Source organism: Euprymna scolopes, chromosome 2 (genome assembly GCF_053919585.1).
Source record: "Euprymna scolopes isolate OS-2025 chromosome 2, ASM5391958v1, whole genome shotgun sequence".
Classification (NCBI taxonomy): domain Eukaryota; kingdom Metazoa; phylum Mollusca; class Cephalopoda; order Sepiida; family Sepiolidae; genus Euprymna; species Euprymna scolopes.
This window is the reverse complement of record NC_136483.1, coordinates 161,330,357-161,355,814: the sequence shown is the minus strand read 5'-3', so window position 1 is coordinate 161,355,814 and position 25,458 is coordinate 161,330,357. Positions and strand designations below refer to the sequence as shown.

The window sequence follows — 25,458 nt, the reverse complement described above, 5'->3', positions numbered from 1 at the left end:
CATTCATTTCAAACGCGTCCCTGTCATATCAAAAAACTTACTGTTGGTTTTATATGCCGGGCCTTTCTGCTTGTGCCGTAATAAAACTTTTCAAATGCACTTGTGATATATATATATATATATATATATATATATATATATATATATATATATATATATATATATATATATATATATACACTGATGATTCCCGAAAAAAAGAAACGTTAGTATCTGTAGGTATTTAAAAAAAAAAAATTATTATAGTAAGAATTATGTCAGCCCCTTTAAGAACTCGGTTCTTATTGTTGAGCACTTTAAAGTTGAAATGTAAGTTGGTCACTTAAGCTTGCATGCGCAGATCATATTATAATCATTAGATCACTTTGGACGGACGTTTCGACATTTATAATAAATGTTTAAATTTCCACTTAATTTCTAGCGATTAACGTTAGCTGTGCGGTTTGTTCCTTGCTAATGGAGGCAGAGATAGCTTCATGGCCGGGTTCAAATCTCCCGACCAGCTGTAATCATAACTCCCAGCACGGATAATTCTCGAAAGGATGAAACATTAGTGTCTATAGGTATTTAAAAAAATTATTCTAGTCATAATTTTATATATATATATATATATATATATATATATATATATATATATATATATATATATATATATATATATATATATATAAAAAATATTGTAGTTATAATAAGATATATATATATATATATATATATATATAAACAACATAATTAAATAATCAACGCGACAATAAAACGTATTGCTTTACTGTGTACGTTTTAGCGTCCCAATTGTTTTGTGTTTTTTTCGCGTTTAAATTATCCAAATAAACAATTGTTAATATTGTAGCATTTTTTTACATCGTTCATTTCCGTTTTACGTTTAAGTTATTTTGATGCAATTTTCTTACAAATAAATCTACTTTAATCTGTTGACAACGATAAGAGCATTTTACAAGGGCGATTTACCCACCACCTTCCTTTTTTTTTAATTTATTCTCCATTTTTTAATACACCTTTCTTTAAAAACATTCATACATTTTCTTCTACACTACCAACATAAATAAATAACCCCAAAAATATGTTTTTTTTTTTGCGTTTAAATTAAAAGATATATCAAAATTTGAATTTAACTTTAAGTATTATGGTATCTGTTCAGTGCATATTTACCTATAAATATTTACCTATAAGTAAGGCAAACCACTAATGGCTATAAGTTTTTTTTTTTTTTTCAAAAATAAACAATCATAAACAGAACGACTCATAGAAATCTATCTATATTCTTTTTTCATTTTAATATACTTTCATAGAAATGTTTCTGTTATGTCACAAGTGTCACGCTCATACATTAATTCCATAGCTAACATACTGACCCAACGGGTCACGGGTAGTCTAGTATATATATACACACTAGCAGGGAGACCCGACGTTGGCCGGAATTGAGTGATGATTAATGAATGTTTCAGCCTCCCATATTTTATCATAATCTAAATCGGTGAAATCACCTATTTTTCAATCAAATCGATTGATTGCCTGTACTGTCGTTGACCGGGAGGAAACTTCACATGCCTCCCCGCAGTGACTTAGTCCACAATATATTGTAGTCTACATTGCACTATAGAGAACTTACTGTTGATTTGATAAAATTACACATACACGTGTGTGTGTGTGTGTGTGTGTGTGTGTGTGTGTGTGTGTGTGTGTGTGTGTGTGTGTGTGTGTGTGTGTGTGTGTGTACGAACAAAACAAAGATAAGGCTTTCTTTTGGTCTTTAAGCACAGCCGACGATAGGCTTTTCTCATCGTCGTTTTGATTTGGTTATGCGTTCAGAGTATAGTCAGAATTTTAAGACTGTTGATCAAAGCAAGTTTACAATCATAATATCAAATTTTATAGTTCAAAATGGCATAGCTTTTTACGTCGGTTGTCAAATAAAATGATTGAGGTCAAGATGTAATTGCTCAGGTACTTAACTTATATTTTGCAAGTTTTAAGAGCTCTCTGAACAAAAAAAAAATACCTGAGCGCTTAAGTTATCCCACAGTTTAATTTAGTCATTTTGTCAGTTTATTTTCTAACCTAACAAATAGAATGGTTACACGGCATATCTTTGCATATATTACTTATAGAGAATAGTGAGATTTACCTGTGTATCATTGACAAAAAGCTAGATAAAAAAAAATCCTGCTTAGTCAATAGAATTGGACAAATATTAATTAGTTCGTGGTTTTTTTAATTTTCACACTTTTGCACCGAGGGTTTGAATACGCTATATATTAAATTTCATGTCTATAGACCAAAAACTGACAGAGGAGTTTGGTAAGCGAATCTTTTTAAACAAATATATATACGCATACATAAATATATATACGCATACATAAATATATATAGAAAGAGGTTTGTTTTTACTAGAACCTTTTTACGCAAATATTATGCAAGTATAAATCATGTAGAATATCTGCATGAATATAATTACACGTAATAGTTAACTAAAGATGATTATCTTGGAAGAAAACCGAAAAAAAACTAATGGGGAATTAATTAAAATGTTTAAAAGAATATGCAAATTAGCTAGATTTTTTTGCTAGTGAATGCAATTCCAGGACCCATATATAACAAAGTTGTATTTTATTTTTAAATAAATAGAAAATAGGATTTTTAATATGAAAATCAATACAAAAAAAATTAAAATTTATAGGAGTATAGATTTTAATTCAACGGCTTGAATTTAAGTTTAAAATGCAAAAGTCAAGAATTATGGTTCAATTGTGCTCTAAATAGAAACATTCATTTCAAACGCGTCCCTGTCATATCAAAAAAACTTACTGTTGGTTTTATATGCCGGGCCTTTCTGCTTGTGCCGTAATAAAACTTTTCAAATGCACTTGTGATATATATATATATATATATATATATATACACTGATGATTCCCGAAAAAAAGAAACGTTAGTATCTGTAGGTATTTAAAAAAAAAAAAATTATTATAGTAAGAATTATGTCAGCCCCTTTAAGAACTCGGTTCTTATTGTTGAGCACTTTAAAGTTGAAATGTAAGTTGGTCACTTAAGCTTGCATGCGCAGATCATATTATAATCATTAGATCACTTTGGACGGACGTTTCGACATTTATAATAAATGTTTAAATTTCCACTTAATTTCTAGCGATTAACGTTAGCTGTGCGGTTTGTTCCTTGCTAATGGAGGCAGAGATAGCTTCATGGCCGGGTTCAAATCTCCCGACCAGCTGTAATCATAACTCCCAGCACGGATAATTCTCGAAAGGATGAAACATTAGTGTCTATAGGTATTTAAAAAAATTATTCTAGTCATAATTTTATATATATATATATATATATATATATATATATATATATATATATATATATATATATATATATATATATATATATGTATATATATATATATATATTAAAAAAATATTGTAGTTATAATAAGATATATATATATATATATATAAACAACATAATTAAATAATCAACGCGACAATAAAACGTATTGCTTTACTGTGTACGTTTTAGCGTCCCAATTGTTTTGTGTTTTTTTCGCGTTTAAATTATCCAAATAAACAATTGTTAATATTGTAGCATTTTTTTACATCGTTCATTTCCGTTTTACGTTTAAGTTATTTTGATGCAATTTTCTTACAAATAAATCTACTTTAATCTGTTGACAACGATAAGAGCATTTTACAAGGGCGATTTACCCACCACCTTCCTTTTTTTTTAATTTATTCTCCATTTTTTAATACACCTTTCTTAAAAAACATTCATACATTTTCTTCTACACTACCAACATAAATAAATAACCCCAAAAATATGTTTTTTTTTTCGCGTTTAAATTAAAAGATATATCAAAATTTGAATTTAACTTTAAGTATTATGGTATCTGTTCAGTGCATATTTACCTATAAATATTTACCTATAAGTAAGGCAAACCACTAATGGCTGTAAGTTTTTTTTTTTTTTTCAAAAATAAACAATCATAAACAGAACGACTCATAGAAATCTATCTATATTCTTTTTTCATTTTAATATACTTTCATAGAAATGTTTCTGTTATGTCACAAGTGTCACGCTTATACATTAATTCCATAGCTAACATACTGACCCAACGGGTCACGGGTAGTCTAGTATATATGCATATATATATATATATATATATATATATATATATATATATATATATATACACTAGCAGGGAGACCCGACGTTGGCCGAATTGAGTGATGATTAATGAATGTTTCAGCCTCCCATATTTTATCATAATCTAAATCGGTGAAATCACCTATTTTTCAATCAAATCGATTGATTGCCTGTACTGTGGTTCACCGGGAGGAAATTTCACATGCCTCCCCGCAGTGACTTAGTCCACAATATATTGTAGTCTACATTACACTGTAGAGAACTTACTGTTGATTTGATAAAATTACACATACACGTGTGTGTGTGTGTGTGTGTGTGTGTGTGTGTGTGTGTGTGTGTGTGTGTGTGTGTGTGTGTACGAATAAAACAAAGATAAGGCTTTCTTTTGGTCTTTGAGCACAGCCGACGATAGGCTTTTCTCATCGTCGTTTTGATTTGGTTATGCGTTCAGAGTATAGTCAGAATTTTAAGACTGTTGATCAAAGCAAGTTTACAATCATAATATCAAATTTTATAGTTCAAAATGGCATAGCTTTTTACGTCGGTTGTCAAATAAAATGATTGAGGTCAAGATGTAATTGCTCAGATACTTAACTTATATTTTGCAAGTTTTAAGAGCTCTCTGAAAAAAAAAAAATACCTGAGCGCTTAAGTTATCCCACAGTTTAATTTAGTCATTTTGTCAGTTTATTTTCTAACCTAACAAATAGAATGGTTACACGGCATATCTTTGCATATATTACTTATAGAGAATAGTGAGATTTACCTGTGTATCATTGACAAAAAGCTAGATAAAAAAAAATCCTGCTTAGTCAATAGAATTGGACAAATATTAATTAGTTCGTGGTTTTAAAAAAGTTAATTTTCAATCTCATTCAATCATTTTACTTTTTAGTCTGCATCAAAATATTAAGATTTTTGTCACATTAATAGAAAGAGGACATTTTTTTTTAATTTTCTTATTAACATGTACTACAATTGCACTTGGATGATTAATTTAGTAAGATATTTATTTTTTGCTTCACCCGACGCAAATTCTACAAGTGTACATGATGGTAATAGTCTTTTAAAGTTTCCAATATTAACACATATGAATTATGCATTTGTTTTTTTGTTTTTTAATTTTTTTTATTTAAATTCACCCCCCCCCAACAAGGTACAGAAACTGTTGTGGCTTTAAATGGCTAATTAATCAAGACAAACACAGTGGTATAATTAACGAAAGTATTAACAAAAGTATGTTACAGAAAGTATGTGTCTGATTCTGTGGCCATAACTGCCGTTAATAATAATTTTTTTAATTCAATTTTCACCCCAAACAAGGCACAGTGCCACTTTGAAGTAGAGAGCTACTATAGAGGACATAAGTTGCAGGGGTATTATGAAGAGAGATGAGAATAATTGCCATGACAGTCATAACTGTATTTATTGTTTTCGGATAAGTACATTTATTGTAGAAATAAGCAGATGAATTTATACCATAAAAGAACACGATATTCAGGGAAGTTCCATTTGGTTTTAGGTACAAAGGAATAAAAGGTGTTTTTCGTAGTGAATGCTTTACAAGGGAAAACCAGAAATTGAAACTTAATTGAGCACTTACCATAGAAACAACGATAGAGTAAAGAGAGACTAACAACGTTTTTTTTTTCTGTGATAAAGAGACTAGGAAAAAGAAGAGGGCATTTCCCACTAGATTGCGAAGTGGATTTTGCATTCTATCAAGGTAAGAAAAATTGAACAAATATATTTTATTATCGGTCAGATTTTTAGAAATTAATTATGAAAGAAAACATTCAAGATTTAAACATTTTTTTTAATTATATTGTTTTATTTTAAAAATGTTTAAGACTTGATATGTCCTAGGAGTTAGAGCTTTCAATATCTACATTGAAAGGTAAATTTTTTTAAAAATAAATATGAAAGAAAGAAATAATACTGTGATTAAATTGTAGTTTACGTCAGTAGCCCCCCCCCCCAAAAAAAAAGTTGATTTAAATTTTCATTTAAATTAATGATTTAAATGGAGCAACATTTTTTCATATTCTCTGCATGTTTTAATATATTAAGATGAATAGTTTTGAATAAGGGTTAGATTGCGTTCGTGTGTACTTTGAGAATTGTCTAAGGACGCATTTTCTGGAGGATGTCAGAATTTAAACAGCCAATTGTTGAAATGAGAAAATACAACAAGCTGAAACCGGATGCAGAATTACGTCATCAGAAGATTTTGTTAGATCATAAATCAGTAGAATGGTGAGAAGCAAAGCCAGATAAACACAAATTAATAATGGTTCATACGAGGGGCATGCAATAAGTAATGCCCCTGACCCACTTCCCATAGCAGTAGAGCAACGAAACTTGGCACAGTTATGAGTCTTTATCTACATAGGAATCACCCAGAGTTATGCATTTCTCCCCTTGTTTGATGCAGCTTTGAAGACCGTTTTTGTAGAACACCCCCGGTTGGTACTCCAACCACGACGTGACTTCAGAAATCTAGGCTGCATCATCTGGGAAACGCTTTTCTTTCAAAAACAACTTCATGACTGGGAAAAGATGAAAGTCAGAGGGTGCAAGATCAAGAGAGTAGGGAGGATGGGGGAGGGTTTCATAACCACACGCCTGTGCTTCTGATCTGGCGATATGCGAGTTGTGGACCGGAGTGTTGTTCTGCAGGAGGAGGGTACCTTTGCTGATCTCGCCTCGCCTCTTGATTTTGATAGCTTCCCTTAATTTCCTCAAAAGTGAAGCATAATAGGCCCCTGTAATTGTGGTACCCTTTGCCAGGAAATCTGTCATCACTACTCCGTCCTGGTCCCAGAAGACTGTGAGCATGACCTTGCCAGCAGAGGGCTGCACCCTTGCCTTCTTTGGAGGTGGTGAGTCCAAGTGCTTCCACTGCATTGATTGGGCTTTGGTCTCTGGATCATAGTGATGGACCCAAGTTTCATCCTGTGTAATCAGTCTTTTGAAAAACTTTGACTCATCTTCTTGGCACATCTCCAAATTCTTCCTCGAGCACTCGACACGTTCTCGCTTCTGGAATGGTGTGAGCAACCTGGGAATCCATCTGACAGACACCTTATGCATATGCAAATGGTCATGAATGATAGTTTTCACAGACCCTGTACTAATCTTGACATCTTGGGCTATTTGGCGAATAGTAATGCGCTGATCTTCCAAAATGGCAGCCTCAACTTGACGGACAGATTCTTCATCAATGGCAGAAGGGGGGGGCGACCAGGTCTGGGAGCTGTTTCCACAGACTTCCGGCCATGTTTGAATTCACGATGCCAGCGTTTTACAAGGTCATATGATGGGGCATTATCACCATAAATTTCTTTCATTTCATCAAAAGTCTCCTGTGATGTGTGTCCTTTCAAATACAAAAACTGGATCACTGTACTTCCTCCCTTGACATCATATCCTGCAACATAGTCGTAACTCTAGTTTCTTATTTCTAATAGAATTTTCTACTACTCTAGCCTTATGAGGAAGAATGCTGTTTTCAGCTCTATTTTTACACACCTGCAAATAATCTTGCTCTTAGGTTGGTGCAAAAATCATGCTTTTTTTTTATATATAGTTAAACGTCAAAAAACGACATTAGTTTTGCACCAACCTAATACATGTGTAAAAGACATGTCCTGTTGACATTTTTTGTATTTTCTCAAGAATTGACTGAGGGAAATTCCAGGAAAGTAGAAAGTTTCCGAAGATTAATGAATTGAATAAAAAATAATCAAAATATTAAATTAATTTACATGCATGAAATATACTTACTAAATTTAATTATGCTTCTTCATTCAAAAACTTGAAGTATTTTTTTCTTTTAAACTTTTTATTTAAAAAAGAAAAACCTTAGATCTTTGCTCGTTTTATTGAAAGAAAAAAAATTTTTTTTCAGCTAGCAATGAGCATTTAAAGATCGCTGATGAAAGAAATCTCAATTTTTTTAATGGCCGTTTCTGAAACTGTTAAAAAAGTGCCCATTATAAAACTGGTTTTGGCTAGGTAAAGACATAAAGTGATAAGAGTTATGTTCAATGATTGTGCATATAGTATAGTAGCAGTTCAATCTGGCTTTGCTCGGGCACTATGTACTATTCATAACTTGCCCTATGTGTGAATACCTTTTATGCAAAATTTCAAATGTTTAGACCAAAAATTGTCTGCGTAATTTGATAGAGACTACAGAGGTAATTTGTTTTCAAACTTTGACACCAATTTTGACCCCTTAACATTTATTGTTTTGGTCTCAAATCAAAATAAAAATTTAACCCATGTCCAAGTTACCTACATTTAAAATTTCAAGTGTTTAGATCCAAAATTGGCGGAGAGTTTGGCAACATCTACAAAGGTCAACTCTTTCAACTTTAACCTTTTGGCAGCTACATTTTCGCTCACAAACTGATTAAAATGCTTACCGCATGTCTGGATACCCGTCATGTAAAATTTCAAATGTTTAGACCAAAAATTGGCTGAGTAGTTTGCTAGAGACCGCAAAGGTTAAATCTTTTGAACTTTGACTCTCTGGCAGCTCAAATTTTCGACATAAATCGATTAAAAAGCTTGCCCTATCTCTAAATAACCTTTATGTAAAATATCAAATGTTTGGACTAGAAATTGGCTAAGTAATAGAGACCGCAGAGGTAATTTTTTTTTAACTTTGATCCCAATTTTGATCCCTTAATAGTTACTGTTTTGAGCTCAAATCAAATAAAAAATTTTGATCTATATCCAAATAACCTACATTTAAAATTTCAAGTGTTTAGACCTAAAATTGGCGGAGGAGTTTGGTAAAGTTTTCAAAGGTTAAATCATTAAACTTTGACCCCTTGACAGCCAAATTTCTAGCCAAAAACCGATTAAAAAGATTTTCCCAAATGTCAGTACCCCTTATATCAAATCTCGAGTATGTAGACTGAAAATTAACAGAGTAGTTTGGTAGGGAAATGTAGACACACAAACAATTTCACTTTTATAGATGTACTAGCATGGGTGCCCGGCATTATCCGTGTGTTTGAAGGTGTGTGTTAAGCAAAAAAAAAAAAAAAAGTGGTAGTAGGAAGGCAAGCTCGAACCTGTACCGCAAAGGAGGAAAAGAACGGGGAAAAAAACGTGACGTCTTTACTGTTACAACCACTGCCAAACCGGAAGTGGCGTACGTTTAAATCAAGGCTAGACAATCGAAAAGAGGGGATGACTGTCGAAAATATTGGTGAAAAAAGTGACCCCTCCCTGTAGAAAAGTGCCCAGTTGAGGGTGAAGAAATTAATGGTTTTAGCCAATTTTTCCGTATTTGTCGTCTGAAGAGTCGAGTTAAAAAAAATTTCGAGTCTGTAGACTTAAAATTGACAGAGTTATTGCGTAGGGAAATGTACACAGACAGACACACAGACACGTTCACTTTTATAAATATATAGATAGATAGACTAATAAATTAAACAAAAATATATACGTATACATAAATATATATATGGAAACAATTCTTTGTTTACTGTAAAGATTTTACGCAAATATTATGTAAGTATAAATTATGTAGAATATCTGCATGAATATAATTAGACGTAATAGTTAACTCTAGATGATCATTCCGTAAGAAAACCGAAAAAACTGATAAGAAATTAATAAAAACGAATGTTTAAAAGAATATGCAAATTAGCTAGATCTTTTGCTAGTGGATGCATTTTGACAACCCATATATAAGAAAATTGTATTTTCTTTTTAAATAAATAGAAAAGAGGGTTTTTAATATGAGTATCAATACACATGAAAGAAAAACAAATTTATAGGAGTATAGAATAGCATTTATGCCCGGTGTTGCCCGGGTGTTTGGAGGTGTATGTTGAACAAAAAAAAAAAAAAAGCAGTCAATTTTTTTAATTTGATCGCTATTATGACCTCTTAACATTTATTGTTTGGGGCTCAAATCGAGTTATTAAGTTAGATCCATGTCCAAGGAACCTATATCTAAAATTTCAAGTTTTTAGACTCAAAATTGTCGTAGAAGTTTGGTAGAGTTCTCAAAGGTCAAATCGTTGAACTTTGACCCCTTAACAGGCAAATTTCTGGCCGAACACCGATCACATCGATTTACCCAAATCTCAGTACCCTGTATATCAAATTTCGAGTCTGTAGACTTAAAATTGACAGAGTTATTGCGTAGGGAAATGTACAAAGACAGACACACAGACACGTTCACTTTGATAGATAGATAGATAGATATAGATAGATAGATAGATAGATAGATAGATAGATAGATGTATACTAAAATATAACATCAAATAGACACAAAAATTCAAAACAAATGCAAAACAGTGAAAAGAAAATTGATCATACAGCACAGCGGCACATCACATCTCAAGCACATCTGAACCACATTGGACACTGCTGAAGCAACGCATTCCCGTTAGTTGAAAGAAACATAAAGAGAAGCATAGATGTTGTTGCTTGTTTTCTTTTGAGAACTACCTACAACAGTTGACAATAGGTCATGGCGGAAACGTTAAATGAAACCAGTTAAATGTCTTCTCAATTATTAAATAATTTCTCTCTGATAGGCGCATAAGAGTAGTGGTTGATGGGCAGAAATCAGAAGCTCTCAGTATTAATGCTGGAGTCCCTCAGGGGTCCATGCTGGGCCCAACTCTCTTCCTGATCTACATTAATGATCTTCCAAATCACATCCTTACATCATTCGTAGATATTTATGCTGATGACACTACTATCTATGGTAGCACATCTAAGACAGTAAACGACCAAGTTCTCTCTGATTTTCTCTCCTCTGATCTTGAGCAAGTGGTACAATGTGGGAAAGAGGTGACTTGTTACTTTTAATGCATCTAAAACCAAGTTTTTATCTTTAAATCATCAACGCTCTGATCCCCATCTGGCATCTATTGAAATGAATGGCTCTCATCTTGGGGAGGCCTCATGTTTTAACAAGCTTCTGGGCTTGACCTTTACTCCTGATCTTAAATGAAACACATACATTAAATCCGTTGCCAAGGCCGCTGGAAAAATTGTGGGATCCTTCTATCGATCCAGTAGATATCTCACTGCTGATGCAATTCTCTATCTATATAAGAATCAGGTACGTCCAAGGATGAAGTACTGTTGCCACATTTGGACAGGAGCTGCTAGAAAGAACTTATCCTGCCTTGATAGAGTTTAAAATAGACTTCATAGCCTCGCAGGGGATGTCCTTTTCTCTTCCCTGCAATCTCTTTCTCACAGAAGAGATGTTGCGAGTTTGTCTCTGCTTTATCGTTATTTTCATGGCAAGTGCTCGGCTGAGCTCCAATCTATGGTCCCCCTTGCCAAACTTTCACAAGAAACACCCATCTAGCAGAAAACACTATCACTAATTTCCCCCACTCTTTATCTGTGCCTTAACCTAAACGTAGATTCCATGAGCAAAGCTTCTTTATTAGAACTGCACGCCTATGGAATTGTCTTCCGTTTTCCTGCTTTCCAGCTGACTACAATATGGTTGTCTTCACGTCTAACGTAAACAAGTTTTTGATGAGCCGTTCTATATAAGTTAACAAAGTTACTGAATTTCCATTACTAACGATTACTATATTGCCCAATTTCTACTGTACACTCTTGAACCCTTATCCTCGAATGACCTCTTGGCCTTGATAAGTCGTGATGCTTATGTAAAAAAAAAAACAACAAAAAAACATAGAAGCAAAGAAATCTTTTAAAATGAAACAAACGATATTCAAACCATCTTTACCTTCTCAACTGTAATTTGTATTAACTTATACACGATTTTACTCAAATTTCCAAGAGTCCGATTGTTGATCCCAAGGTGAAAGCTGAAATCCCAAGATCTTGGGAAAAATCTCAAGCACTAGGATCCCTGTATCCTCTTTCTTTACACCACAGATTTATTTTTAAAGATTTTTTTGGATCCAAGAAAATCTTACCTTGTCGTCTTTCACTTCCATTCTAGCTTTGAATTGCTGCGGTAGACTAAGAGTGACCAAATTTTCTCTGACCGTAGAAGTTCTGCAACCCAGATCTACAGGACAGACTCCTTTCCCAGACACAGTACCGAGAAGCCATAGTATAATGATTGTATATGTTGGTAGAAACATCTGAAAGAAAAAAAGAGAAATAGGAAGATTATATATTACATTATCATTTTTATCACCACCATCACCACATCGTATATGTTCGAGCACTCAACATTCTAAACTTTTGGATTCATGAAAATATAATTTGATATGTGTATCGTTAGTGGCCGCAAAGGAGTGCGAGTTGATAAGGAAGAAAGATGCTCGCATAGAAATTTGATGGATGATTTTTCTTGGGCTTAAATCGCTAATCAGCTGACGATATTAATTTCAGCTTGTTATTATATAACAATTTGTAATCCCTGCAAGCGTCCACCGTGGGACTTCATTGTCAATTCAGCCACGTCCCCACGTCGGATGCTTTCTTTTTGCCGTTAACTTTTTGCAGGTAGTTCCAAATTAACAATCATTATATCATTAACAATCCACCATATTTGTTTGTCGCGACAGTATAATGATTGTATATGTTGCTACAAACATTTATAAAAAAAAGATAAAGTTGTTTTATTATTCAACGTTTATAGTCTAACTTTTTGATTTGCTATATGAAACTATAATGATACTAGCATGGGTGCCCGGCGTTGCCCGGGTATTTGGAGGTGTATGTTGAGCAAAAAAAAAAAAAAAAAAAGGCGGTCAATTTTTTTAATTTGACCCCTATTATGTATGACTCCTTAAATTTTATTGTTTTGGGCTCAACTCAAGTTATTAAGTTAGATCCATGTCCAAGGAACCTATATCTAAAATTTCAAGTTTTTAGACCCAAAATTGTCGTAGAAGTTTGGTAGAGTTCTCAAAGGTCAAATCGTTGAACTTTGACCCCTTAACAGCCAAATGTCTGGCCGAAAACCGATCACATAGATTTTCCCAAAATCTCAGTACCCTGTATATCAAATTTCGAGTCTGTAGACTTAAAATTAACAGAGGTATTGCGTAGGGAAATGTACACACACACACTTTCACGCACATACACACACACACACACACTTTCACGTTTATAGATATATAGATATAGTTATTATGAACAGTGAACAAGTGCATGTTAATGAGAACGGAAGCTGCACGCAGAGGAATTTTTTTATCCAAATCCCTAATCAACTTACTATGTCAATTTCAAGTTGAAATTATCACATAAGAATTTGTGACTCTTAAATATCCACCTGTAAACGTCCACTGTGCAACTTTTAATCCAGCAATCAACCGACGACATCAATTTCAGCTTTTTATTATATAACAATAATTCGTGGTCCTTGCAAATGCCCACTGTAGGACTTTGCTGTCAATGTAGCCACGACACTGAATGTTCTATTCAGTGATGGGGTGTTTCCTTTTGTCGTTAACTTTTTGCGGATGGTCAAATCAACATTTTTTTTTAATTTTTGACAATCGATAATATTTGTAGCCATAATATAATGGTTGTATATGTTATTAGAAACATTTGGAAGAAAACAAGGAAAAAAAGATAGGAAGATAGCCCTTTTCTCTACCCTGCAACCTCTCTCCCACAGAAGAGACGTTGCGAGCCTGTCCTTGTTTTATCGTTATTTCCATGGCAGATGCTCGTCTGAACTCCAATCTCTGGTCCCCCCTCGCCAATCTTTCACGAAAAACACCCGTCTAGCTGAATCCACTGTGAAAAATTTCCCCCACTCTATATCTGTGCCCAAAATCAAAACGCAGATTCCATGAACAAAGCTTCTTTCTTAGAACTGCACGCCTGTGGAACTCTGTTCCGTCTGCCTGCTTCCCTCCGGACTACAACTTGGTTGTCTTCAAGTCCAATGTTAACAAATTCCTAATGAACCGCCCCCTTAAGTAAACATATCAGCAAATCTCCTCACTAACGTAATGTACTTGCAATAACCCTTATCCCTGAGTGGCTTCTGGGCCTTGATAAGTGGTGATCACTGTGTAAAAAAAAAAAAAAAAAGATTATTTTACATTATCCATTTCATAACCATCACCACAAGCCCGGATATGTTCAACCACACAACGTCTACAGTTTCGGTTTCGATTCTAGCTGATGGCACTCAAATATATATATATATATATATTTTTTACTTTTGAAATCTTGACTCTATAATAATATATACGAAATCTGAACAAATTAAAATATCATATTTAAGCGTATTTTACATCCGGGCAAAGCCGGCTGCCCCCCTCACGCCGCTAGTATATATATATATATATATATATATATATATATATATATATATATATACTAGCAAAAGTATCCGTCGTTGACTGGGTTCAAAAACAGCATACAGAAAATGGACTCTGATTTATGAAAGTATGATAGGTTATGAAAAGGAAGGATTGTAAATTTGGGTTGAATTTGGGGGTATCCAAACCAAAGCAAAATATGATGAAAGTAAAAATAAAATAGATGAACCCCATAATTTATTATACCATACCTGTTCACACTGAAACACTTATCACAATATTCTGTGGATCTATATTAAAAAAACTTGTCAAACTTTGTGACATATTTCCATTCTATGGAGGTCATGTGCGAACGAACACCCCATAATTTTATTATACCATATTTCTTCGAACAGAAACATAATTATCAAAGTATACTTACACAGATAGATATGAAAAGTCTTTATTAAAGTTTGTGTCTATTTCCATTCTATGGAGGCCAGGCGCGAACGCAGACCCCACAATTTTATTATACCATCCCTATTTTAGTTAAAACATACTTATCAAAGTATTCTTATGTACATATATCAAAAACACTTGTAAACGTTTTTTTTTTTTAATTTTTAATTTTTTTTTTCCATACCAGGCGCGAACGCGGACGCCACAATTTTAATGAACTACTGTTTTGCCAGATCAAACATACCCATTCCTGTGTCTCGATGCATCTTCTATCATTATATGTGATCAGTTTTCTATAATAGTCAACCATATAGGAGCCTATTCGTGACCAGACACACACATACATTCAGCTTTATATTATAAAGATATTATATATATATATATATATATATATATATATATATATATATATATATATATATATATATGTATCATGCAATATATACTACTATATATCATGCAATTTGTGGAATTTCAATCTTATAGCATTCTCTTAAAAGGAATTTAACCTCATAATACGAATACCTACATACACTTGTGATTGTTTTGTAATATTCAAGTAATAGATTAACTAACGTTTGTTTCCTATTTTAATTCCTGTTAAGTGGATAAAGACCTAAACAGATGAAAGCAAAGATACTTTTGTTGCCGCAAGTGCCGAGAAGACTTGCGCAGTTTGCACCAAATGACATTTTTCAAAAGATTCGTTTTGATTCCTTAAACATTGTTTTTTTTTTTTTTTGTTTTTTTTTTTTTTTTGTGTGTGTGTTTCTTTTCTTAATATAGAAAAAGAAGCACGTTTTCAACACCCGGAGATGGTCGCAGGTTACAGCGACCGAAACGTTGTGCTAATAACACCCGAGATGAGAATAATAGTTTTTTTTTTTTTTTTTTCAATTAACCACTTAACAATCCAATAATTCTTGGGGAGGGGGCAAGCTAGACTTTAAAAGAGTCTGTAAAAAGATAAAGGTGTTTACTTGCGTTGATTAATCGAACTATTATTCTCATCTTGGGTGTTATTAGCACAAGATGAGATTAATAGTCTGGTTAATCAACATAACATTCATATCTCATCTCAAAATTCAGAATTGCATAAAGATGTTTAGCAAAAATTCAGTTCTAAGTTACAGTCTTCTGGAGGTTGAAGGTTCAGTCCTCACTACAGTTATACGAAAAAGAAAAGTAAAAAGAAATTTACTTAATTATTTAACACTTTTACTTAATCATGGTTGACAGGATGAGAACAATCTCACCCTATGAACTATGAACAAAGCAATTGGTTCAGTTAAAAATTTCGTTTATATGTTTGTCATGGTATCTACCATTACAGACTACATTTCTTCTTCTTCTTCTTCTTCTTCTTCTTCTTCTTCTTCTTCACTATAAATATCAAAAGCACATGCCTCTCGGTGTTAGAACAACCCCAGACTAATACGCGCCAATCAGACTGATGTTCAACCACTCTCTTATATTTATCCAATCTATTTTGTTTCACTTAATCCAGAGTTCGTGTTTTTCTTCTGGGTTCCTTACCAATTCACAACATTTTCCAATCATTTGAGGTCCCTAGCGCCGCTCTGTGACTTTTAGTTTCAGAAGAGATAGAGTTTGAAAATATGGAGACAAGCAAGCAAACAGACAGACAGACATATAGCCTTTTATATATTAGACAAGCGGAGGGGGGGCACCCGGCTTTGCCCGGCTTTGCCCGGCTTTGCCTGGTCGTAAAATATGCTTAAATATGATATTTTAATTTATCCAGATTTCGTATATATTATTATAGAGCCGTTATTTCAAAAGTAAAAAAAAATATTTGGGTGCCATCAGCTAGAATCTAAACCAAAGGCAAAACTGTAGCATTTGAAGCTGGTGACGTTACCACTGTACCAATGTGACACGCACATAAACTGATAAAAATTCAAAATTAAAAATAAACTAAGATGAGTGTACAAAATTTATAACGATTTTTTCAATCTTTACCCCCTTTTGACTCTTTAAAAACTATGTTAACCGGTTAAAGACCCATGAAAGAACGGCCCATAAAAAGTCCAATCACTTGAGACCCCTAGCGACACTCTGCCCCTTTTAGTTTCGGAGAAGATAGAATGTGAAAATATGGAGACATACAGACAGACAGACATATAGACTTTTATATATTAGATTATTATTATTATTATTATTATTATTATTATTATTATTATTATTAATAGTAGTAGTAGTAGTCTAAATCTAAGTATAACCATGTTCTAGCATGAAAGAAAACCAAAAAACTTTTGAAGACAATTAGCAAAAAACAAAGAAAAACAAACAAACAAAGAAAACAAGAGCAATAAAAATGTCTTACATTCATGATTTCAATCAAACAAGTGACTCACTCGGAAGAATCTACGCTATCAGACTATTGTACCTATTTACAATGCCTCCCCATGGGACAGAGTTAGACACCAGGGTCGTTTTTTAACGTGGAGAAAAGGTACAAAAATAAAAATTGTTTCAGTCGTGAAGGATTTCTCCTCCACTGAAAGAGAACGAGAAATGAAAGTGCCGCATCTGAAGAACAGATGGTATTTATTTGCTCCCTCACCGAGCAAATTAGGCACAAGGCCAATTTTTAATGTGAGGAGTGAAGGGGAGGGGGAAGGGAAAAAGGGGACCAGCTCCCGAGAGGTGGGAAATGGGAGCTGGTTAATGGTCAGGCATGTGGGGTTGCCCCCACATCTGGTCTTTGCTAGTCATAGCTAGTAATAGCTAGTCATAGCTTGCAGTATCTGTCGGAACAGATGGTATTTATTTGCTCCCCCACCGAGCAAATTAGGCACAAGGCCGATTTTTAATGTGAGGAGTGAAGGGAGGGGGAAAAGGGGACCAGCTCCCGAGAGGTGGGAAATGGGAGCTGGTTAAAGGTCAGGCATGTGGGGCTGCCCCCACATCTGGTCCTTGCTAGTCATAGCTAGTCCTAGCTAGTCATAGCTTGCAGTATCTGTCGGAACAGATGGTATTTATTTGCTCCCTCACCGAGCAAATTAGGCACAAGGCCGATTTTTAATGTGAGGAGTGAAGGGAGGGGGAAGGGAAAAAGGGGACCAGCTCCCGAGAGGTGGGAAATGGGAGCTGGTTAATGGTCAGGCATGTGGGGTTGCCCCCACATCTGGTCTTTGCTAGTCATAGCTAGTCATAGCTAGTCATAGCTTGCAGCATCTGCCGGAACAGATGGTATTTATTTGCTCCCCCACCAAGCAAATTAGGCACAAGGCCGATTTTTAATGTGAGGAGTGAAGGGAGGGGGAAGGGAAAAAGGGGACCAGCTCCCGAGAGGTGGGAAATGGGAGCTGGTTAAAGGTCAGGCATGTGGGGTTGCCCCCACATCTGATCTTTGCTAGTCATAGCTTGCAGTATCTGCCGGAACAGATGGTGTTTATTTGCTCCCCCACCGAGCAAATTAGGCACAAGGCCGATTTTTAATGTGAGGAGTGAAGGAAGGGGGAAGGGAAAAAGGGGACCAGCTCCCGAGAGGTGGGAAATGGGAGCTGGTTAATGGTCAGGCATGTGGGGTTGCCCCCACATCTGGTCTTTGCTAGTCATAGCTTGCAGCATATATCGGAACAGATGGTATTTATTTGCTCCCAGTATAGAGGGTTTCCCCTCCATTGACTGGTACAAATTATCTTAAGTGCAGTATCTGCCGGAACAGATGGTATTTATTTGCTCCCCCACCGAGCAAATTAGGCACAAGGCCAATTTTTAATGTGAGGAGTGAAGGGAGGGGGAAGGGAAAAGGGGACCAGCTCCCGAGAGGTGGGAAATGGGAGCTGGTTAAAGGTCAGGCATGTGGGGTTGCCCCCACATCTGGTCTTTGCTAGTCATAGCTAGTCATAGCTAGTCATAGCTTGCAGTATCTGCCGGAACAGATGGGAAATGGGAGCTGGTTAAAGGTCAGGCATGTGGGGTTGCCCCCACATCTGGTCTTTGCTAGTCATAGCTAGTCCTAGCTAGTCATAGCTTGCAGTATCTGCCGGAACAGATGGTGTTTATTTGCTCCCCCACTGAGCAAATTAGGCACAAGGCCGTTTTTAATGTGAGGTAAAAACCAGCTCCCCTAAAAGTAGGCAAAAAGGGGGCACTCTGGTTACCAAAAATAATAATTGTCCCAGTATAGAGGGTTTCCCCTCCATTGACCGGTACAAATTATCTTAAGTGCAGCATCTGCCGGAACAGATGCTACACTTTGATCTTGTCGCCCGTGCCGCGCAAGGCCAAGTAGTTGTTGATGTTGATCTATCGGAACAGATGGTATTTATTTGCTCCCCCACTGAGCAAATTAGGCCGTTTTTAATGTGAGGTAAAAACCAGCTCCTCTAAAAGGGGTCACTCTGGTTACCAAAAATAATAATTGTCCCAGTATAGAGGGTTTCCCCTCCATTGACTGGTACAAATTATCTTAAGTGCAGTATCTGCCGGAACAGATGGTATTTATTTGCTCCCCCACCGAGCAAATTAGGCACAAGGCCAATTTTTAATGTGAGGAGTGAAGGGAGGGGGAAGGGAAAAGGGGACCAGCTCCCGAGAGGTGGGAAATGGGAGCTGGTTAAAGGTCAGGCATGTGGGGTTGCCCCCACATCTGGTCTTTGCTAGTCATAGCTAGTCATAGCTAGTCATAGCTTGCAGTATCTGCCGGAACAGATGGTATTTATTTGCTCCCCCACCGAGCAAATTAGGCACAAGGCCGATTTTTAATGTGAGGAGTGAAGGGGAAATGGGGACCAACTCCCCAGGGAGTAGGGGAGCTGGATAGTGACAATTGGTATGAAGGGTTGCCCTACATTGACCAAGGTCTTATATGTGGAGTTGCCCCCACATATGGTCTTTGCTTGCAGTATCTGCCGGAACAGATGGTATTTATTTGCTCCCCCACTGAGCAAATTAGGCACAAGGCCGTTTTTAATGTGAGGTAAAAACCAGCTCCCCTAAAAGGGGTCACTCTGGTTACCAAAAATAATTGTCCCAGTATAGAGGGTTTCCCCTCCATTGACTGGTACAAATTATCTTAAGTGCAGTATCTGCCGGAACAGATACTACACTTTGATCGTGGCCCGAAGGCCAAGTAGCAAGTAACAAATTGGTATTTTTAGTGACGCAACGGAATGACCAATGGAACTTTGATTACTTCTTAGATCAGAGTTTCACCTAATCCAAAGTTGGTGTTTTTCTTCTGGACTGCTTACCGATTCATAACAATTTTAGAGTTTGAAAAGATGCAAGGATCAGAAGCTACATCGGCGAAAATGTTGTGAATCAAAATGCGGATAGTAGTCCAAAATAATACAAGCCTTTGTACGTCCAGCCTCAGATGAAATTTCCAGGAACAAATCTTCTTTGCAAGGGATTTGAATCTGTGGGTTTATCTTAAAGAAAATGTTTATAGAAACAATCCTGAGACTATCTCTCAATTGAAGAGCAATAATCAGGACATTGCCAAGAGAGGAGTTGGTCAGTTCTATAAACAATTTTGCACATCTTATAAAATGGCAGTTGTCTGTGTGTATTGTGTATGTTTATATGACCAGATAAAAGTAAGAATAACAAAATAATGCAAAACGAACCACCACAAAGTTGGTATTGTCTTCACCGTCATTGCTCCAGATGTATAATATCTAAAATTAGGAAAATAAAATATTCATTCAGCATGCTTAACATTGAACCGTGATAAAACAAAGACTGTTGAACATTTATGATTGAACATTGGTGGACAAATTAGATATAGTTTATTTGTATGCAAATAAAGTCATAATTTTTTTTAATGCACACAGACTTTATGGACACCCTGTATTTGTATAATATTGATTTTAAAAGTTAAAAAAATTACTTGGGTGCCATCAGCTAAAATCAAAACCAAGCATTTAGTGGTCAAGCTGTGTTCCCTCATTTAGTGCTCCAGTCACATTCGCTACCATTTGGACTAACCCGACAGATAGATAAGAAAGATTTAAAATTAAACTACATTTAGCTATAATTATGATTGAATTTGCATGTGTGTAAAACTAATAGAAATATGTCAGCAGAAAGAAGTAAAAATATGTCAGCAAGTCGAAATGAAGATTTTGCATTTCAACTTGCTGAAATATTTCTGTACACGTTATTCATCCATCCAAACAAAGATTTTACTCGTTATAAACCATCCTTGGTGTATGAGTACTATTTCCTGTTACCTTTTGTGTTATGTGACTAGTAGTCTAAGAGTTCATTGGTTAAACACATACATATATACATCTACTGTTATATATATATATATATATATATATATATATATATATATATATATATATATATATATATATATATAAGGAGGTTAGAACAGTAGTCTAAAGAGCAGAATGTATTTTAATGTGATAGTAAAATTACTAATTTAATTAAAATACAAGAAAAGAACAGTGCCCGTTGTAATTCAGATATATAATAAGCTCGATAGGCAAATATCCTAGAGCTACTTTAATATTTAGTAATGTGATTGATAATTTAAAATTCAAATTAGAATTAAAAATTAAAAATCTGTTTCATAAGAAGAAACAACAACAAAGTCAATAATTTGTACGATCGTTTCGGAAACGATGTTTTTATTGTGATAGCCATTTAGTCACGGACAATAATTTTGACATATAGTTTTTTTTAAACAAAGTCTCCTCATCAGCAAAAGTATTGGGTGTTTTTTTTTATATGTAAAAGACACCATAAATAAACCTAACAATTTTTAAGTAAGGCAGATGTATCTTTTAATTGTTCGCCTTTTGAAAACCGTAATTATCGTCAAAGCATTCATTTGGATGTTGATTGTAGCTTATAAATGTACGAAATGAACAGTCTCCAAGACTTTTAGATGATATACGGAGTGAGCTCGACTCAATACGGAGAAAGAGTCGATGCTGAAGTTCGTTACACAATCCCGGTATTTAATAAAGTGTTCCGTTATAGCGGATCCATATGTGTTGTATGCAGCGTCGGTAGGTAGGAATGTTCCATTCCTGATTTTTCTCAGTACATGTTGTTGTATGCGACTTACTAATTTTAAAGACGTTTGACCTACGTAGTCGGCACTGCAACCACATTTAAATGAATAAATGACATTACTAATATGATGAAGGGGTAGAGCATCTTTTTTTATTGGAAGCCATTAATGGTTTTGTATTATACACAACCCGAACATTTGAAGCAAAATAACATCCTTCAACAGTTGAACTAATTTGTTTGGTGAATTTTTCACTTACTTTCCCCAACCACGGCAATCGAATATAAACCGGACATTTATCAACCATATTGGGTTTTGTTCGTACAAAATCTACTCTTTTCCTTTTAATGGTGGTTTCAATTACATCTAAAGGTTACCCATTATTGGACAAAGCATCTGTAATTGTATTTAATTCCTCATCCAATTTTTCTGGCAAGCAGATCATTAGGGCACGATGTGTTAATGTCCAAAGTAAATTATATTTGCGCTTGTTAGGGCAGAATGAATCCCAGCGTGTATACAGCCCAGTGAATGTTGCTTTGCGATAAATCGATGTAAGGTAACTAGATGGAGTTTTCGTTACCAAAACATCGAGAAACGCCAGGGCAGAATTATCTTCACTTTCACACGTATACTTTAACGCCGGATGCATTCTGTTTAGTAATGAGAAAAATCCGTTTGCCTCTGAATTACTATCAAATAGGCAAAACGTGTCGTCTACATATCTAAAGTAGATCAATGGTTTTATGGGTCCAGACATTAATTTTTCCTCATGGAATCCTACAAAAACGTTGGCCAATGTAGGTCCCAACACGGAACCCATCGACACACCACCAATTTGCCTGTAAATTAAATCATTAAAACTAAATTCAACGGATGTAACGGCAAATTTAATTAATTCAACAAATACATGTTCAGGAACGGAAGGTGTTGGACTTTGGTTGCGATATAAAAAGTCAGCACAAATATCTATCGTTTCTAAAACTGGGCTCAAGTAAATAAATTGCTGATATCATACGAACACATAAATTTATTTGATTTTTGCATGTAGTCAGCGAAATGAAATGAATCTTTCAGACAGTATTTACTATAATAATTTGATACTGGCTGAAGAATATTGAAGATCCATTTTGCAACATTCTGTTGTGAGGACCCTACCATAGATAGAATACTCGCTTTGTGTGTTTTGGGTAGACCATATAATCTGGGACGGATAGAGCCCGAGGGTCTAATCTCACTAACTACCTCAGAAGAAAGTAAACCACTTTTTACCCATTTAACTAATTTTTTCTGGAATTTAAATTGCAGAGTACTCGTGGAATCATGGGTGTCAACAGGGTCTAATTTAACAAATTTGTCACTATATATATATATATATATATATATATATATATATATATATATATATATATATATATATATATATATATATATAAAAGTGAATGTGTCTGTCTGTCTGTGTACATTTTCCTTCGCAATAACTCTGTCAATTTTTAGTCTACAAACTCGAAATTTGATATACAGGGTACTGAGATTTAGAAAAATCTAGGTAATCGGTGTTCGGCCAGAAATTTGGCTGTTAAGGGGTCAAAGTTCAACGATTTGACTTTTGAGAACTCTACCCAACTCCTCCGACAATTTTGGGTCTAAACACTTGAAATTTTAGATATAGGTTCCTTGGACATGGATCTAACTTAATAACTCAATTTGAGCCCAAAACAATAAATATTAAGGGGTCATAATAGGGGTCAAAGTTTAAAAAATTGACCTTTTTTTTTCTCAGCATACACCTTGAAACACCCGGGCAACGCCGGGCACTCATGCTAGTATATATATAAAAGTGAACGTGCCTGTGTATTTGTCTGTATGTGTGTCTGTGTGTGTGTGTGTGTACATTTCCTTACACAATAACTCTGTCAATTTTTAGTCTACAGACACGAAATTTGATATACAGGGTACTGAGATTTGGAAAAATCTAGGTAATCGGTGTTCGGCCAGAAATTTGGCTGTTAAGGGGTCAAAGTTCAACGATTTGACTTTTGAGAACTCTACCAAACTCCTCCGACAATTTTGGGTCTAAACACTTGAAATTTTAGATATAGGTTCCTTGGACATGGATCTAACTTAATAACTCAATTTGAGCCCAAAACAATAAATATTAAGGGGTCATAATAGGGGTCAAATTAAAAAAAATTGACCTTTTTTTTTCTCAGCATACACCTCCAAACACCCGGGCAACGCCGGGCACTCATGCTAGTATATATATAAAAGTGAACGTGTCTGTGTATTTTTCTGTATGTGTATCTGTGTGTGTGTGTGTGTGTGTGTGTACGTACATTTCCCTACACAATAACTGTCAATTTTTAGTCTACAGACTCGAAATTTGATATACAGGGTACTGAGATTTGGGAAAATCGATGCGATCGGTTTTCGGCCAGGAATTTGGCTGTTAAGGGGTTAAAGTTTATCTATTTGACCTTTGAGAACTCTACCAAACTCCTCCGACAATTTTGGGTCTAAAAACTTGAAATTTTAGATATAGGTTCCTTGGACATGGATCTAACTTAATAACTTGATTTGAGCCCAAAACAATAAATTTTAAGGGGTCATAACACGGGTCAAAGTTAAAAAAATTGACCGCTTTTTTTTTTTTTTTTTGCTTTTTTTTTTTGCTCAAAATAAACCTCCAAATACCCAGGCAACGCCGAGCACCCATGCTAGTATATCAATAAAAATGAAAGTGTCTGTCTGTCCGTCTGTGTACATTTCCCTACACAATAACTCCGTCCATTTTTAGTCTACAGACTCGAAATTTTATGTACAGAGTACTGAGATTTGGAAAAATCTTTGTAATACATTTTCGGCCAGAAATTTGGCTGTTAAGGGGTCAAACTTCAACGATTTGACCTTTGAGAACTCTACCAAACTTTTCCGACAATTTTGGGTATAAACACTTGAAATTTTAGGTATAGATTCCTTGGACATGGATCTAACTTAATAACTTGATTTGAGCCCAAAACAATAAATGTTAAGGGGTCATAATAGAGGTCAAATTAAAAAAAATTGACCCCCTTTTTTTTTTTTTTTTGCTCAACATACACCTTCAAACACCCGGGTAACATCGGGCTCCCAGGCTAGTATATATATATATATATATATATATATATATATATATATATATATATATATATATATATATATATATTTCGGATTTACCATTGAAGGAGTCTTCATGTACACTGAAATATTGCCGGTTTATTTTTGTTCTTTTTAACATTTCCTCCATTTTTCCACATGTTTTTAACTGACATGAAAACATTTTTTTGCAATTTATGACTAACTATCATAAATTACTATTTCATTTAATGCCTCAATCAGCAAATTCTAGCTCTGCTATAATTATAATTTGCTAATTTCTTTCTGTCCTCTGATGAATAAAATAGCAAGAATAGCATTCTTTGAAACTATGCAGAATAAGGATTTTGAAAATTGTTTTTGGAGTATTCTGTCGAATTTAATTATAACTTTTAATTTACAGTTTTCATTTCTTTTATTTTCTCTTATAATAAGCTCTACTCTCTATTGTGTTCGTATTGAGCT

The 25,458-nt window shown here is 34.7% G+C and overlaps 1 protein-coding gene across 1 annotated transcript in view; it reads right to left on the bottom strand.

Moving 5' to 3' along the window:
* Nucleotides 1-25,458, bottom strand: part of LOC145298013 (uncharacterized) — a 121,806-nt gene that overhangs the window by 57,309 nt on the left and 39,039 nt on the right. Inside the window, exon 2 of the mRNA XM_080144290.1 lies at nt 12,105-12,275. Within this exon, the coding sequence (XP_080000416.1) occupies nt 12,105-12,275 (171 nt within the window). The remainder of the gene's footprint in view (nt 1-12,104; nt 12,276-25,458) is intronic.